Source organism: Pristiophorus japonicus, chromosome 14 (genome assembly GCF_044704955.1).
Source record: "Pristiophorus japonicus isolate sPriJap1 chromosome 14, sPriJap1.hap1, whole genome shotgun sequence".
NCBI lineage: Eukaryota > Metazoa > Chordata > Chondrichthyes > Pristiophoridae > Pristiophorus > Pristiophorus japonicus.
The window spans coordinates 155,842,172-155,860,057 of record NC_091990.1 but is presented as its reverse complement, the minus strand read 5'-3'; the positions used below and the strand labels follow the sequence as shown (position 1 = coordinate 155,860,057).

Genomic DNA, 17,886 nt, shown 5'->3' with positions numbered 1-17,886 from the left:
CCATGGAATACACTATAGGCTGTATCTTCTGTATAATACAGAGGGACACAATAAATACACTGCATATTCTTTTATCAACAAGTGTCAGAATGGTCAATGACCAACAGTAGAGTCCTGTGATTGAATCACTTGATGACAAGCACTTATATTGGGATTTATTTTACTAATGCAAGGAATATCAAATATTTATACATAATTATCTTTTTCAAAGTATAATCAGCTAAAAACATATAATTAATACTACAAATAGTTTTATTTAGTCCTAAAAAATGTTTTTTTTCCTAAATGGGTTGAGTACATATATTTAGAGCAGTTGAATGTAGAGATCTGGCCTGGTAGAGTCTACAATTTCAGCAGCTTAAAATGCTAGTACAATAAATCAAAACAAACTCCACAAAGGATGCTAAATATTTTAATAAACACAAGCTATAGCATTAAAATGAAGCATATTTTCACACATCTCCCCACACTATTTCCAAGGCACAAAGGGTTAGAAAGTCAAGTGTTTATAAATATAGAAAACCTTGCCTAATAAAGCAGCAGCTGAATTATCTACAAAAATCCACAATAGGTAGCTATACTGGTTTATAAATAATGGTAATACATTGAAAGTAAATATCTAGCAATACAATCTCTGGTAAAACAAATGCTAACCAAAGGACCCTATAGAACGGCAACATCCAAGCCATGAGAAGTCTCCACTGTTTCTTAAAAATGACTGGATTGGCCAAGTGTTTTCAACATTAATAGATAGGTTTTTAAATTACTGGAAGAAACATTGTACAATTCTGTCGGAATACAGAAAGCCTTTGTACAGAACATTCAATGCAAAAGATGGCACATTTCTGATCTTTCGAACCACACAACACCGAAAGCCACGCAGAGTACATGAACCTCTCAGTAACAGGGGCCAGCAAGGTCAACGCTACATTGGTAATATTGAAGACCGTCTTCGATCAGTTCTTCAGATTCTTTAACCAACTTGCCACTGAAATTTAAAAACAAAATACAATGAATTTTGACAATGTAATCATTTCAGCAATGTCCATAACATTATGGTGCATAATACTACACCAGAGTCTGTAACCCAGTTGCAATCTCATAACATCACATTCTTGGTGCTCAAATACAAACACTCCAAGTATTTTTCCAATATAAAACACAAGCAATTAAGTTGTATTTCCTTGATTTCCACAGTCAATACTACATAGGTTCCAAAATATATAATCTAAAGAAGGGGATGGTGGTGGAGGAGGAGATCATCATCATAGGCAGTCCCTCGGAATCGAGGAGGACTTGCTTCCACTCCCAAAGTGAGTTCTTTGATGGCTGAACAGTCTGATACGAGAGCCACAGACCCTGTTACAGGTGGGACAGACAGTCGAGGGAAGGGGTTGGTGGGGCTGGTTTGCCGCGCGCTCCTTCCGCTGCCTGCGCTCGGCTTCTTCATGCTCTTTGCATTGAGACTCGAAGAGCTCACGCCCTCCCGGATGGACTTTCTCCACCTCGGGTGGTCTGCGGCCAGGGTCTCCCAGGTGTCAGTGGTGAAGTCGCACTTTACCAGGGAGGCTTTGAGGGTGTCCTTATAACCTTATAATGTTTCCGCTGTCCTCCTTTGGCTCGTTTACCATGAAGGAGCTCCGCATAAAGCATTTGCTTAGGGAGTCTCGTATCTGGCATGCGTACTATGTGGCCTGCCCAGCAAAACTGATCGAATGTGGTCAGTGCTTCAATACTGGGGATGTTAGCCTGGTGGAGAAGAGGAAAGGTAATTAAAGTATAGCTTAGCTTTACATTGGGAGCAGGCAGCTTATGTGATGCACAAGGCCACCAGCTAGGAACCTGTCCAGGAACAGGCTAAGTACATGTCCATGACTGGTTACATTAGCAAGCTGGTTTTATTTTGCTTCACTTTCATATAGAAGGGGGGATGGAGGCAACCGAGTTGTTAGCAGTTGGACGTCTCTGCAGTTATTTCAATCACACCCAACAGCAGTAAGTGACAGATGGATACGAGACAAACACAACCTCCTAAGCTCAGCAAAACTGATGGATAAACTCATCACTAGGATAATTTCATACCAGAGAAACACATTAAGGAAATACCATTTAATGCGGATGTTAAAGTTGGAGAAACACAAACGCCCTACTCAACATCCTCAAACAGAATGGGGATAAACAGAAACGATTAGCCATCTATTTCATTTCCTTTTTAAAATGTTTTCATTTGTAATTTTCAAATTCTGGGACAATGTGCCACAAACACTCCCAGCTCAAAAAGAATAAAAATGCATTAGAAAGAACTTGGAGAAGAATGATCCATCAGTAACAGGAACAGTGAAGTCAATGCTTCATTGGCAATAGTCCATTCATCCTTTATGGGACTTGTTACATTAAATCTGATTGCTTGAAAAAAATCTAAAGCCTATAAATTCAGCTCCTCAGCCTGTTTTTTCAGGCGAGCAGAAAGCATATGCACATTTCCAACCAGACGTGCACCACCTAACAACAAGTATTTAGATAGCACCTTTAAAATAGTAAAATGTCCCAAGGCGCTTCACAGGAGCGTTACAAATCAAAAATTTGACACCGAGCTACACAAGGAGAAATTAGGGCAGATGGTCAAAGAGGTAGGTTTTCAGAAGCATCTTAAAAGGAGGAAAGAAGTTGAGAGGCGGAGAGGTGTACGGAGGGAATTCTAGAGCTTAGGGCCTTGGAAGCTGAAGGCGCGGCCACCAATGGTCGAGTGATTAAAATCACAAGAGACCTACCATATATGGGGCTTAGTAGGCTAGTTTCAAATTGAAAGCAATGGCATACAAATTTGCCAAGATTAGTGGGAGGCCAGAGGATTGGGAAATTTTTAATAACTAGCCAAGGATGACTAAAAAAAAAATGAGAGAGCAGGAAGATAGATTATGAGAATAAACTAGCAAGAAATATAAAAACATATAGCAAGAGCTTCCACAGGTATTTAAAAAGGAAGAGAATAGCTAAAGTAAACGTTGGTCCCTTAGAGGATTAGACTGGTGGCTGGTGTGCAACGGCCACCACACGTAAAAAAATCCACGCACAGGCATCTTCCACCCTTGAGGATGCAGCTCAGGTCCATTATTCGAAACATCTGTGAACTCATCCTTTTTTGGCGTGGAAGCAAGTCATCCTCGTTTCGAGGGACCGCCTATGATGATGATGATAGACTGGGGAATTAATGGGGAACAGGAAAATGGCAGAGACTTTGAACAAATATTTTGTATCGCTCTTCACAGTAGAAGACACTAAAAACATCCCAATTATAGATAATCAAGGGGCTATTGGAAGGGAGGAACTTAAAACAATCACTATCACTAAAGAAAAAGTACTCAATAAAATAATGGGACTAAAGGTGGAGAAGTTCCCTGGACCTGATGGCCTGCATCCTAGGGTCTTAAAAGAAGTGGCTGCAGAGATAATGGATGCATTAGTTGTAATCTACCAAAATTCTCTGGATTCTGGAGAGGTCCCAGTGGATTGGAAAACTGCAAATGTAACGCCCCTATTTAAAAAAGGAGGCAGACAGAAAGCAGGAAGCTAATAGACCAATTAGCCTAACATCTGTCGTTGGGAAAATGCTGGAGTCCATTATTAAGGAAGTAGCAGCGGGCCATTTGGAAAAGCATGATGCAGTCAGAGTCAGCAGGGTTTTATGAAAGGGAAATCATGTTTGACAAATTTGTTTCAGCACTTTGAGGATGTAATGAGCAGGGTGGGTAAGGGGGATCCAGTGGATGTTATGTATTTGGATTTCCAGAATGCATTCGATATGGTGCCACATAAAAGGTTACCGCACAAGATAAAAGCTCACGGGATTGGGGGTAATATATTAGCATGGATTGGCTAACTAACAGAAAACAGAGTCGGGATAAATGGGTAATTTTCCAGTTAGCAAATGGTAACTAGTGGGTGCCGCAGGGATCGGTGCTGGGCCTCAACTATTTACAATCTATATTAATGACTTGGATGAAGGGACCGCGTGTAATATTGCCAAGTTTGCTGATGATACAAAGATGGGTGGGAAAGCAAATTGTGAGGAGTACACAAAAAATCTGCAAAGGGATATAGACAGGCTAAGTGAAAGGGCAAACATTTGACAGATGGAGTATAATATGGGAACGTGTGAAGTTATTCACTTTGGCAGGAAAAATAAAAAAGCAAATGTATTATTTAAATAGAGAGAAATTACAAAATTCTGCAGTACAGAGGTATCTAGGGGCACTTGTGCATGAAACACAAAAAGTTAGTACGCAGGTACAGCAAGTAATCAGGAAGGCATATGGAATGTTGGCCTTTATTGCAAAGGGGATGGAGTAAAAAAAGCAGAGAAGTCCTGCTACAATTGAATAGGGTATTGGTGAGACTAGGCCGAGAGTACTTCGTACAGTTTTGGTCTCCTTATTTAAGGAGGGATATACTTGCATTGGAGGCAGTTCAGAGAAGGTTCACAAGGTTGATTCCTGAGATGAAGGTGTTGACTTCTGAAGAATGGTTGAGCAGGTTGGGCCTATACTCATTGGAGTTTAGAAGAATGAGAGGTGATCTTTTTGAAACATACAAGATACTGAGGGGGCGCAACAAGGTTGATTCTGAGAGGATGTTTCCCCTCTTGGGGGAATCTGGAACTAGGGGGCATAGTTTCAAAATGAATGGTCACCCATTTAGAACCGAGATGAGGAGGAATTTCTTAGCTCAGAGGGTCATAAATCTGTGGAATTTTCTTCCCCAGAGAGCTATGGAGGCCGGGTCATTGAATATATTTACGGTGGAGATAGACAAATTTTTGAGCGATAAGGGAGTGAAGGGTTATCGGGAGCGGGCAGGGAAATTGAGCTGAGCCCAAGATCAGTTCAGCCAAGATCTGATTGAACGGCGGAGCAAGCTTGATGGGCCAAATGGCCTACTCCTGCTCCTATCTCTTATGTTCTTCTGTTAGCGCCCGAAACAAAATGTAATACAGTGCCCACACATGAAACAGGCATTCTACCCTTTGCATATGCAAATAAGAAGCTTAACACCTGTGTGAGGCCCACACTGAGATCGGTTTACCCTGAGGCAGTCAGTGCCAGCGCCAGCTGCACTCAGTGAAACCGGACCTTGAGACCGCCTGCTACCAAAAAGCTAAGTTTTGGAGTTGTACTTACCCGAACATAAGAGTCAGGAGAAGCAGGAATGTCCCTCCTGACCAGATACTTAAAGAACGCGTGCTGCACTACCCAATTACCCCCACCGACAGGATAATGAACATATGAAACAGATTTCCAGATAAGGAGTTGGCTTCGGGGTCAATTGATGCCTTGAGGGGGTCAATGGGGTGGAAATTCGGTTGCGCCTCTGTTGCGATGTTAACCCGGGCGGAGCGGTAAATTTTGCGCCGGCAAGTGGTTTGCGCCTGCCGCAGCAAAATTGATCAGCTGGTTCCTGAGTTTGGAGCAGATCGCTAAGGGAGGCGCTGCACACCTCTTTTAGGGCACTAGGCCGGCTGAACAAGTGAAAATCCCGAGCTAAACAGCTGGCCTCGGAGCAACCCACGAGGTCGGGAAATTGTGTTGGGGAAATTGATGGGATTGAAGGCTGATAAATCCCCAGGGCCTGATGGACTGCATCCCAGAGTACTTAAGGAGGTGGCCTTGGAAATAGTGGATGCATTGACAGTCATTTTCCAACATTCCATAGACTCTGGATCAGTTCCTATGGAGTGGGGGGTAGCCAATGTAACCCCACTTTTTAAAAAAGGGAGAGAGAAAACAGGGAATTATAGACCGGTCAGCCTGACATCGGTAGTGGGTAAAATGACGGAATCAATTATTAAGGATGTCATCGCAGCGCATTTGGAAAGAGGTGACACGATGGGTCCAAGTCAGCATGGATTTGTGAAAGGGAAATCATGCTTGACAAATCTTCTGGAAGTTTTTGAGGATGTTTCCAGTAGAGTGGACAAGGGAGAACCAGTCGATGTGGTGTATTTGGACTTTCAGAAGGCCTTCGACAAAGTCCCACACAAGAGATTAATGTGCAAAGTTAAAGCACGTGGGATTGGGGGTAGTGTGCTAACGTGGATTGAGAACTGGTTGTCAGACAGGAAGCAAAGAGTAGGAGTAAATGGGTACTTTTCAGAATGGCAGGCAGTGACAAGTGGGGTACCGCAAGGTTCAGTGCTGGGGCCCCAGCTGTTTACATTGTACATTAATGATTTAGACGAGGGGATTAAATGTAGTATCTCCAAATTTGCGGATGACACTAAGTTGGGTGGCAGTGTGAGCTGCGAGGAGGATGCTATGAGGCTGCAGAGTGACTTGGATAGGTTAGGTGAGTGAGCAAATGCATGGCAGATAAAGTATAATGTGGATAAATGTGAGGTTATCCACTTTGGTGGTAAAAACAGAGAGACAGACTATTATCTGAATGGTGACAGATTAGGAAAAGGGGAGGTGCAACGAGACCTGGGTGTTATGGTACATCAGTCATTGAAGGTTGGCATGCAGGTACAGCAGGCGGTTAAGAAAGCAAATGGCATGTTGGCCTTCATAGCGAGAGGATTTGAGTACAGGGGCAGGGAGGTGTTACCACAGTTGTACAGGGCCTTGGTGCGGCCACACCTGGAGCATTGTGTACAGTTTTGGTCTCCTAACTTGAGGAAGGACATTCTTGCTATTGAGGGAGTGCAGTGAAGGTTCACCAGACTGATTCCCGGGATGGCGGGACTGACATATCAAGAAAGACTGGATCAACTGGGCTTTTATTCACTGGAGTTCAGAAGAATGAGAGGGGAGCTCATAGAAACGTTTAAAATTCTGACTGGTTTAGACAGGTTAGATGCAGGAAGAATGTTCCCGATGTTGGGGAAGTCCAGAACCAGGGGTCACAGTCTAAGGATAAGGGGGAAGCCATTTAGGACCGAGATGAGGAGAAACTTCTTCACCCAGAGAGTGGTGAACCTGTGGAATTCTCTACCACAGGAAGCTGTTGAGGCCAATTCACTAAATATATTCAAAAAGGAGTTAGATGTAGACCTTACTACTAGGGGGATCAAGGGGTATGGCGAGAAAGCAGGAATGGAGTACTGAAGTTGCATGTTCAGCCATGAACTCATTGAATGGCGGTGCAGGCTAGAAGGGCCGAATGGCCTACTCCTGCACCTATTTTCTATGTTTCTATGTCTTTTGGGAAAAAAATCTGAAAATAAAACAGCAAAAACATTCCCAATAAATAACCCACGCCACCACAACATAAATCGCAAAAAAAAACACTTACTTCAGGTCGACATGCAGCTGCTCCAGCTTGGAATGCCAGCTCCCACAAGCGTTCCCACCAGGGTGCTCTACGGGGCACTAAGGGTCAGTGGCAATCCAAATATCGAGCTGGTGTTGCCACCAGGGACGTTGCACACCGGCTCGCCACTTCTGGGCGGTAATGCTCCGCGCCCCACCGAACCCGGCAATGAATGTACCGGCGGAGCGCTGGAAGCTAGCTGCCCGCCCAGAACTGCTTAATGCCAGCATTGCCGCCCCTCCGGGGCACTAACACGGGCAACAGAAGACCAAAAATCCAACCCTATGTGTTGAAAAGCAGAACTGAGGGTTGCAGAGATACTAAAGGGACCGCATGATGTGTTTCCCCAGGTGAGCAATGTAAAGGGACTTGGCATTGTTGGAGGATCAACATGCGGAGGCTGAGGAGCAAGGGCAGAAAAGAAAAGAGAGCCCAAAATAGAATCGTAATCTACATACTCTGGGTGGAATGAACTTGGTTGGTAGATGACCTTTACACATTCTGCTCTTTATATGCTTATGAACAACACTGCACATGGCTGTCTTGTGACTTCAGTTTATCTTTAAGGATTAGAGGGTTCTGCAAAGGTTAAATATGCCATACCTCACTCAGCTTGATCAGTTTTTATTCTCTATTATTTAATGCAATAAATGACAGATGATGAGTATTTTATACTTTATTTGCCTACAATGCCATAACCTGGAAATGTGCTTAAAAATAAATCTGATCACCCTTTCCTCTCGAGCATGTTGTTGCTTCCCAGGTCTGTGCCCATTTCTCTTGCAACTCCATGTTTGAATCTCTCAAATCACTAAAATTGCTCCAACAACATTCTCAGTTACTGTGAACATGCTGTATTATTCCTCTTTGTCCTCCTCTTTTCAGCCTTCAATAATCAACCATAATATCCTCCTTCAACACCTCTCCTCCGCTGTGCAGTTCAGAGAGACTACACTTGTTTGGTTCCACACTTGTACCTATCCATTTCCAACAATGGCTTCTCAACCTTGGCACTTTTCCTATCTCCATGGTGCCCCTTGGCAACATTATCTCCAGACATAGGGTCAGCTTCCACACGAGGCCTATGATACCCTGCTCTACTTCTCCTGACCCTTGCATTGCCTCCGTGCTGTCAGAATACTTGCCTGACATCCAGTCTTTGCTAAGCAACAATTTCCTCCAGCTAAGCATTGGAAGTCTGAAGGCATCGTCAGCCCACTGCCACAAACTCCACAGCCTCACCACTGATACCAGTCCTCTCTCCAGCAACTATTTTAGGCTGAACCAAACTGTCAGTAACCTCCAAGTCCTATTCAACCCTAAGCTAAATGTCTAACCTTATATCTTTACGATCACAAAGAGCACCTGTTTCTATCTCATAAGTAATAGGAGCAGGAGTAGGCCTTTTGACCCCTCGAGCCTGCTCCGCCATTCAATAAGATCATGGCTGATCTGTTCTTGGTCAGCCTGCTTGTTCCCCAATGGTCTCCTAAGTGTTCTTCTATCCACCACTTTCTGTAAACTTCAGCTCATCCCAAACTCTGTTGCCCATTTCCTAGCCTGCATGAAGTCCTGTTCACCCATCACTCCTGCCCTCAATAACATTGGCTTATGGTTAAATCCGTTGCCATTGTTAACCTTTTCCAGCTCTACAGCCCTCAAGAACACACTATTCTGCCGACTCTGGCCTCTTGCGCATTCCCCCTCCACCCTTGCCCCGCAATGTTGGAGGCAGCGCCTTCAGACAAATAGGCTGCACGCTTTACAGAATTCCCTCCTTAAATCCCTTCACCTTCCTCTTCTCCTTCAAAACCACCTTTAAAACCCACCCTTCCTGCTATTTCCCTCTTTGGCTCGGTATCCATTTTTTTCCCTCATACCTTTGTGAGGTGCCTTGGAACGGTTTTCTATGTTTTAAGTTCGTATATAAATGCAAGCTGTTTTCCTCTCCCAAAATGATTCAATTTTTAGAACTGCCAGATGTGCAGTCCAAATGAAAGAAAAGATTAATTTTGAAATACTGACAATTAAACAGCACTGAGTGTGCACTTACACACTAATGGAAGTATCTGTACTTTTGTTTTGCATGAATACAAAGCCTACATTTGCAGTCAGGTCCAGAGCGAAGTGGAATTAGAGCAAAACAGGTTCACAATGTATTTTAAAATTATCTGCTACTGAAATTTCACACGAAGATTCAAGTCACTTTTGAAGATCAGTAACACTCTGATGCTCTGATAGAAGTCCTTTGTGATCACGCCACAAAAATGATAATTAAACCAGTACAAAGAATAAATATTCCTGTTTATCATCTTCCTCTGCATCCTTTTACTCACTCATTCTTCTTGCCCCAGTGAGCAGTGACTCACATTCTCCGTGACACTGTGTGCTGTGTTACCAATTTCTTCACATGCCAATTTCTGCTTTCACTACCTAAAGCACAGCTGCTACTTCTATTTAACCTTTTTAAACACAAATGCACAAAAAAGTGAGTGATCCCACACAATGTGCATCTCAATGTTTTAGTGCTTTAAAGGGAGAGTACTCTTGATCTGCAAAGAATTGAGAGATAATAAATTAAATTCAGCACAGCTGAATTTATTGAAGAAAAGCCAGCGAGATTGCTGCAAGGATGCAAATTATCAGGCATTTTTTGGGAAAGAAAGCCCCTTGCATTTTCATGGTCTTTCCCCTTCACGCAGACCTTTAGATCCGGATCAGATGTTTTTTTTCTTCTGCACGTAAAGGTTTACATAAAATATTCAGTCACCTTTGCATCCCTACGCCCTGCCTCAATTTCAACCAGCATGAATATTTGCACTGTTGATTATTCAAATTGCTTTTACATAGGAATCCAGCATGCAAAGAACAGAGTGTGTAAAATATGTGCACATTCACTCAAATTAAGCATCATTGTCATGCAGCTACTGGCCCAGATTTTGCATAGCAGGACATCTAATGGTGTCTGCCATTGATTAGACTTGTTCCTGCATGTTTCGGCTTTCAAATTTTTTTGTGCCAAGTTGCTGGAAATGCGAGCTGACAGCGAAGGAAACAGCATCTGGGATCCGAGTGAACAGGGCAACCAACTACGTTACCTACATTGCCTATGTAACCAATCAGACTGAAGGATTGAGAAATACAGAGGAAGGACGGAGAAGGAAGTGTAAATTAAAGTAGGTGAATTCAGTGTCAAATCTGGTACAGAAAGAAAAATAAAGAGGGAAAGAAAGACTGCATTAAGACAGAAAAAAGAGACAGAAAGGTAAAGCATTTTCTTTCATTTTAAATTTGACATTTTTAAAATCTCCAACAATTAAAATCTGAAGGAATGAGACTCCACACTTGTAACAGTTAATTTTCAGTACCAGAAAGGTTGATTGACAGTAATTAACAATTATTACAATGTTAAAAGGTTACTTGTGCTTGGAATGACAAGATTTACCTGTGATGAATTTAGTTCGTTTCGAACGTGCAAATACAGCAACTTCACACCATTCAATGCACCTCAATCGTGAGGCAAACAGCGAGATGCTGTTTTCGTAAATGGCAGAGTGGCACAAGTCAGACACAAACTTTTGGATATTGACATTTAATCATGGATCTGCTGAAGTTGCCGTGCCATTTACACATAAACAACAGTGAGCGCCATTAGCCTCACTGTTATTTTCAACTGAAAATTTGTCCGACTAATTGGGTCTTTGGGTACCGGAGATAAATACCGAGTTTTTTTAAACCAGTCCTGTCTCCACAGTAAGAGCACAAACCCATATCACCAATTATTGAATGACCAACTGGTGAATTGACACATTATGACTGGGAGATATCTCACTGTACACAGTATGAATATTCTCTCACCCGGAGACCGCCACCTCCTGTAGATGTGGAATTCTTCTCCTGCCTTTCCATCTCCTCCTGTTTCTTCTTCTTTCGTTCCACAGATTCTGGATTCTTAATGCCTCTGTGCACATTCTTTCCAGAAAGAGAAATTTTCAAATTTTAAATACACCAGTGAAGATACGACTCTAATCGAGAACAGATCTCCAATTGCCCCCTATATCCATACTTGGTCGACTGCACAGAAGCAATTGGCCACACTCAAATATTGCAACAATGTGCAGCTATATAGAGCCTTTAATGTGCATAACATCCTCAAGCTCTTCGCAGAGGGGCAATCAGACACAAATGGACACCAAACCCCAAAAAAGATATTAGGTAAACAATAGCTTTAAAAGGTTGGTTTTAAGGAATGTCTTAAAGGGGGAAGAGGGTGGTAACTGGGTTTAGGGAAGGAAATCCAAACAGAACTGAACAGCTGAAGGCATGGCTGCCAACAGTAGGGTAAAGGGAGGAGGGCAGCACAAGAGGCCAGAATCAGGAATGGAGAATTCTGGGTACATTTATAGCACAAGCATACATGATAAACATCTATGTTATTTTACTTTGTAAAGATATTGTTATAGGCTTAATGTAGACTAGACACTGGTAATTTGAAAACAGTCTCTTCTTCAAAGATTGAAACCTGACATTCTGAAAAGTACCTGCCCAGGAATACTTTGGTCTGTGTCCACAGACCACCAGTATGCGCCACTAGGAATTTTTAAAAAGCATTTCTTAATAGCAAGTTGAACACAATGCTTCGTGGGTGAATACAACAGCGAGAAGTAGAATACATGAAAATTGAGAGTCAGAAAAGGCAATTTGGGCTCAAGCCCGCTGCACTCAGGCGACACGTGTGATTATCTATCACCCGTTTGTCTCCCCTATTCCCAGCATCATCTGTTGACCTCTCTACTTCTAGTCAATGTTCCCTGTAAGCTGCACTTTCTTCTGCATGACCTGTAGCTTTAAATTTCTACACATACATGGTATTTACAATGTAAAAGCCGGCAAGCGCTGTAGGAGACCTTTCAGATCACTGCGCGGCCATGTACCTTAGCGGGAACATTGCTTCTAGTTCCCTCCCATTTCTTCTTTGGGAGAAAGAAAACCACGCAGTGCTGTTGATATCTCTATAATCTTCAGTTTCCCCTTCCCAATAGCTATCAATAAAGTATTAAAAGCATCAAATGACGTAATCAACTTTTGACTTGAAAAATCTATTCTAAATGTCGATTATCCTGTGGTGAGTTGGTAAATGGTAAGAGCAGAGGAAAATAAACTGTTCTTTAATGTCCAATTCTGCTTGAAGCTTGTGAATTTTGGGCTTGTGCCCTCTAGTCCTATATTCATTATTCAAATTAAACAGTGCCGTTTGAGCTATACTTTATTATTTTCAAGAACTGATCTATACTTTCCATTATTTATTCCCCGATTATTTCCTTCACCCTGCCCCGCCCAGTATTTTCTCCAATCACTTAAATATTTCTTCAGAACTTAGCATCCAATTTCCCCCCTTCCGTCACCTTCACATGGTCCATCTCCGACTCCTCCCTTCCCTTCCTCGATTTTTCAGTTTCCATTTCTGGGGATAGGCTATCAGTATCCACTATAAGCCCACTGACTCCCACAGCTACCTGAACTACACTCCCTCCCACCCCGCATACACTAAGGACTCCATTCCATTCTCCCAGTTTATCCGTCTCCGTCGCATCTGCTCAGATGACGCCATCTTTCACACTAGTGCCTGACATATCTTGCTTTTTCCTCAACCGAGGATTCCCCTCCGCCGTGGTTAACATGATCCTCGACCGTGTCCATTCTATTCCCCGCTCCTCTGCTCTCACCCCTTCCCTTCCCTCTCAGAAGCACGATAGGGTTTCCCTTGTTCTTACCTTTCACCCCACCAGCCTCCACGTGCAACAGATCATCCTCCGCCATCTCCAGCATGATCCCACCACCAATCACATCTTCGCCCGCCCCCCCCCCACCAAAGAGATTCCACGATACCCTAGTCCATTCCACAGTCACCCCGGAACCCCCTCCCCTTCCCATGCAAGCGCAGGAGATGCAACACCTGCCCTTTTACCTCCTCCCTCCCCACTATCCAGGGCCCCAAATACTCCTGCTAGGTGAAACAGCGATTTGCTTGTACTTCTTTCAATTTAGTATACTATCTCCTCTACATTGGGGAGACCAAACGCAGTTTGGGTGACCGCTTTGCCGAACACCTCTGTTCAGTCCGTAAGCGTGACCCCGAGCTTCCGGTGGCCTGTCACTTTAATTCCCCACTCCACTCCCACATCTCCGTCCTCGGCCTCCTACACTGTTTCAATGAAGCGCAATGCAAGTTCGAGGAACAGCACCTCATCCTTTGTTTAGGCACTTTACAGCTTTCTACGCTCAACATCGAGTTCAACAAATTCAGACCATAACCTGCCCATATTTGGCCCCCCCAATCTTATGTAATTTTTCTCTCACCGTCTCCAATGGCAGCTGGTAATTATTCCGCCAGTCACACCCGATCTAGACCAACCTTTTTCTAACTTCTGTAATTACCATTTCAAGTCGGCCCATCATCCCTTTTGTCTCTCCTGTCTTCCACCCTAACACAGACCTTCTTCTCTTCCCCCTTTCAGTGCTCCTTAAGAATCTATTATTTTCGAACATTTGCCAGGTCTGACGAAGGGTCGTTGACCTGAAACGTTAACTCCTTTTCTCTCCACAGATGCCGCCTGAGCTGCTAAGATTTCCAGCATTTTCTATTTATACTTCTTATGCCACTTCTTCCCTGACATACTGTGTTAATAACACTTTGTTAGAGTACAGCACAGTGTCACAAAATATCGATTATAAAATAAATGAAACTATCAGAACTTTTGTATCCCACTTATACCTACTTGCAATAGAAAATACTAGATGCACATAACTTGCCACACATTTGAGCCAAAAATTGCAGCCTCTATGGATGCATACGAGGTGCACACGTGTCCTTAGAGGCCCAAGTTCTGGGTTTAGTTATGTGATCCGCCTAAACCTAGCACTTGTGATCTGTTAAACAAGCTCTTGACAGATCCACCGGAAACACTGGAAAGGTAACAGTGCCTGCGCAGATCTGGGCTGTTTGACTAACTACTGGCCAGCACCTACCTATGAAAGTTATACGGCTGATAGAATACAGGCTGTATGCCTGCTTCTATCGAGAGAAGCAGCAGCAGGAAGTCAGGGGCCTTGGAAATAAGACTTTTTATGGCTTTTAAATTTAAGAAAGCAGTTGATGCAAAACTAATTTAAGCCTTTAAGAACTTTAATTTTATAAAAAATTAATTGGTAATTGTTGTAGGGCGCTTCCAAAGGCAAAAGCACCTGCAGGGAATATCTATGTACGTGTGTATAAAATGGCTGCTAGATATAAAATGGCTGCCAGAGATTTTGCAAAGCATCAGGGGAACCCAACTGGCCGATTTGACCACATTCATAGGTAACTGATACAACTGTGTTTCTCACACAGGCACACACAATTAAGTCCAAATCATCACATTCCGAAGCCCAGACCAGATGTCACTGCCCAATGGTACAGAATGGAACTCTGCAATTGTATTAAGATAAGAAAGCTAGGCTCAGGCAGAACCCAAGGACAGTAGAGCTAAGGGGTGGACCTGACCACATCATGAGACCATGAGAAATTCTTAGCAAAAACATGCAGCCCCTTAGGGGTCAATTCCATTGGCCCAAAAGAAACCGGTCATGTAATCTATAATCGCTGTGATTGGATTGTGTCCAGCCGAGATGGGTTGAGTAATTGTAGCCAAGTGCTGTAAAACGTATAAGTATCGATGAATTTCTTTGTTCAGCGGAGAGTAGTGCCTGGTGTAACCCAGTGGCTTTCTCCCCGCCGGCATAATAAAGGCCGTTTTGATGTTGGAACCGACCCAGAGTGTCGAGTGATTCTTCCTGGGAAACATTCGCGCTAACAGTTTTGTATCTTTTTCTGAGCAGTGGAGTTAATTTGAAGAGTAACTTTTTCTGTGTACAAGGTAGGCAATCTATTCAATTAGATTGTATTATTTTTAAACCTGAAAACTCCTGTCAAAATTATTTTTCTCAGTTACTGCTGTTTAAAATAATTATCCCAGAATATATGAATGTTTTAAATGTTTTATGCTGTTTAAAAAAAATTCACATAAAATGTTTTAAGTCTTAAAAATTAATTTTAGACTTGATATTTATCAGGTGGATATGACAGGTGGCAATCGCTCCACCGCCCAATGTGAATTTCTACTTACTCACTTTATAACTTTTATAAGCCTTTCTATCTTTCTTCCTACATGTACAGCATCAATCTAAAGAGGAAGCTTGTGAGAGAGAAACCTGCCTGTGCATGATTTTGTCCCGATCCTCTGTTTCATTTTGGCACTTAGAATTCAATGCGCCAGGGAACAAAGATGATTGAGGAACCATGAGCGCCGCATCATCAGTAGGAACTACTACCCACCACAAACAGTGTACGTTTTAAATGATGTCAGAGGAGATATGTGCGAGGAGGCTGCGCTTCAGCAAAGAGGCAATCGGCCGACTGTGTGACATGTTAAAGGACGACCTTCAAACACACTCGAAGACCCGCACTGCCTTATCAGTGTCCATGAAGGTAACCACGGCAATGAACTTCTTTGCATCAGGATAATTTCAGTCAGGCACATTTTAAACATCAGCCAGTGTGCTGCGAGATCCTGCATTCGCCACGTTACAGATGCCATATTCCGTAGGGCCTCTCTGAGTTCACAGACTTCAACTTATCCACTCGGCAGCAAAAGGAGAGAACTCTTGCATTTTGAAGAATTGCTGGCTTCCCAAAAGTGATTGAGGCTGTCGATGGAACCCATGTTGCATTGAAGGCACATACATCAACAGGAAGGGTTGTCATTCATTAATGTAATGATCGTCTGTGATGCACAACTCAGGATCCTAAAGGTGAATGCAGATCATCGTGGAAGTGCTCATGACTCCTTTATCCTTCATCACTCCAACTTATATGATGCTGTCAACGAATTGCCTCCAGGATTCGCATGGATATTGGGTGATAAGGGCTACCTGCTAAAACCGTGGCTGATGACACCATACCGCAGGACCAATAATGAGGCAGAGGAGAGATACAATCAAGCACGTATGGTCACACGGCAAGTGGTCGAGAGAACAATTGGGCTTTTGAAATCACGCTTCGTGCCTGGACAAGTCAGGGGGAACATTGCAGTACAGTCCTGTGAAAGTGGCAAGGATTGTGGTGGCCTGTTGCGCTTTGCACAACTTTGTCCTGCAGAAAGGACTAACTCTTAACTCTGCAAATGGGCTCCCTGCTGAAATGGAGGAAATTGAGGATTCCAATGTCCCTGTGGTGAGGCGTGATGGGGAGGAGCCAACTGGTGCTGAAAGCAGAGCTGCAAGGGAACAGCTGGTAGCCAACACGTTCGCGGGGTGATGATACTGTTGTCTGCTCCCTCCCTGTACCCCAAGTAAGATTTCTAAATCTGGCATTAAATTGACAGTGAGACTGATTATTTTAAAACAATTCGGAACAGTTTATTAATGCACATTTATCAGCAGTCGTCGGCTACCCTATGGATCTTACTTACAACAGATACAATGTTACAATAATGATTTATAAAAAGGTATACGTCACTTTCCTGACTGGCTGAACACACGGCCTGCTGTTTCAGCTGGTCTTCAGCAGGAGATCTGCCGTGTGCTCAGGAGAGGAGAGAGATAGAGCAGTCTGTGCTTGGGTTTTTATATCCCTTAAGTCCATTGTTCCTCCGAAACCCTCAGGATTGGACCTTGGTTCCAGAGCAGTTCCTTATTGGCTCTCCTCACTCATCTGTCTGCTAGACTGGCCCAGCCATTCTTTGCTTAAGTTAATGGCTTTCCAATTAAGACAATACACAAACACCATGCTGGAGGTCTGTGAGCTTCCATTTTGAAACTTTCAAAACTGTCTTGTCGTATAGTCTACACTTTCAATATTTATACATACACTGAATCAATTTTATTATTGAACACTTTTATTCTTACAAACTCCCCACCTTGAGGGGGAAATATCCTTATTGACTCCTCATATGGTTTATCTCCTCAGGGCTCACATATCAAACATTGAGGGGGTTCTGATAGCTCTGCTGTTTATGGGTTTTAAACTTAGAGAAAAATGGATTGATGATTGATGATGTTCGTGAATCATGCTGCAGCTCCCGCTTCTCCGTCAGCTTTGGTCATGACCAGTATCGTCCTGACAATCGTGAGGATCCGTAACATGGACTGTGGGAAACTGATTCATGCGAAACCACTTGTACTTAACAACCTTTTTCCCAGGTAATTGAATCAAATAAACCGCAGGGTTCAATCGGTCTATAATCTTATGCAGTCCCCACCACCTGGGCTTAAAGGCAGCTTCTTTTTCCCATAATTTGAAATCATTACTGAGTCTCCCACCTTGTATTCAAAAGGGACGTACTTTCCTGTCAAAGTACTTTTTAATTTGTCTTTGACTTCCCCAATCTGATCGGTGTGATCTACCACTTGTTCCAGCCACTTGGAACTACATGTTTTCATTGTCAGGGGACTCATCCCTGTTAGTGTTAGCTGGCCTGGTGTTCTCATGAGCCTCCCCGTCATGGCCTGATATGGGGAGACCGCTGTTGTTCTATGAGGTGT

At 43.2% G+C, this 17,886-nt stretch overlaps 1 protein-coding gene across 1 annotated transcript in view; it reads right to left on the bottom strand.

The window, feature by feature from the left end:
• Positions 1 to 398: 398 nt before the first annotated feature.
• Positions 399 to 17,886, bottom strand: part of svip (small VCP interacting protein) — a 35,732-nt gene continuing 18,244 nt past the window's right edge. The window contains exons 3-4 of the mRNA XM_070898643.1: positions 11,164 to 11,277; positions 399 to 988 (exon numbers count right to left, since the gene is read on the bottom strand). Of these exons, the coding sequence (XP_070754744.1) occupies positions 974 to 988; positions 11,164 to 11,277 (129 nt within the window). The 3' untranslated portion in view covers positions 399 to 973. The remainder of the gene's footprint in view (positions 989 to 11,163; positions 11,278 to 17,886) is intronic.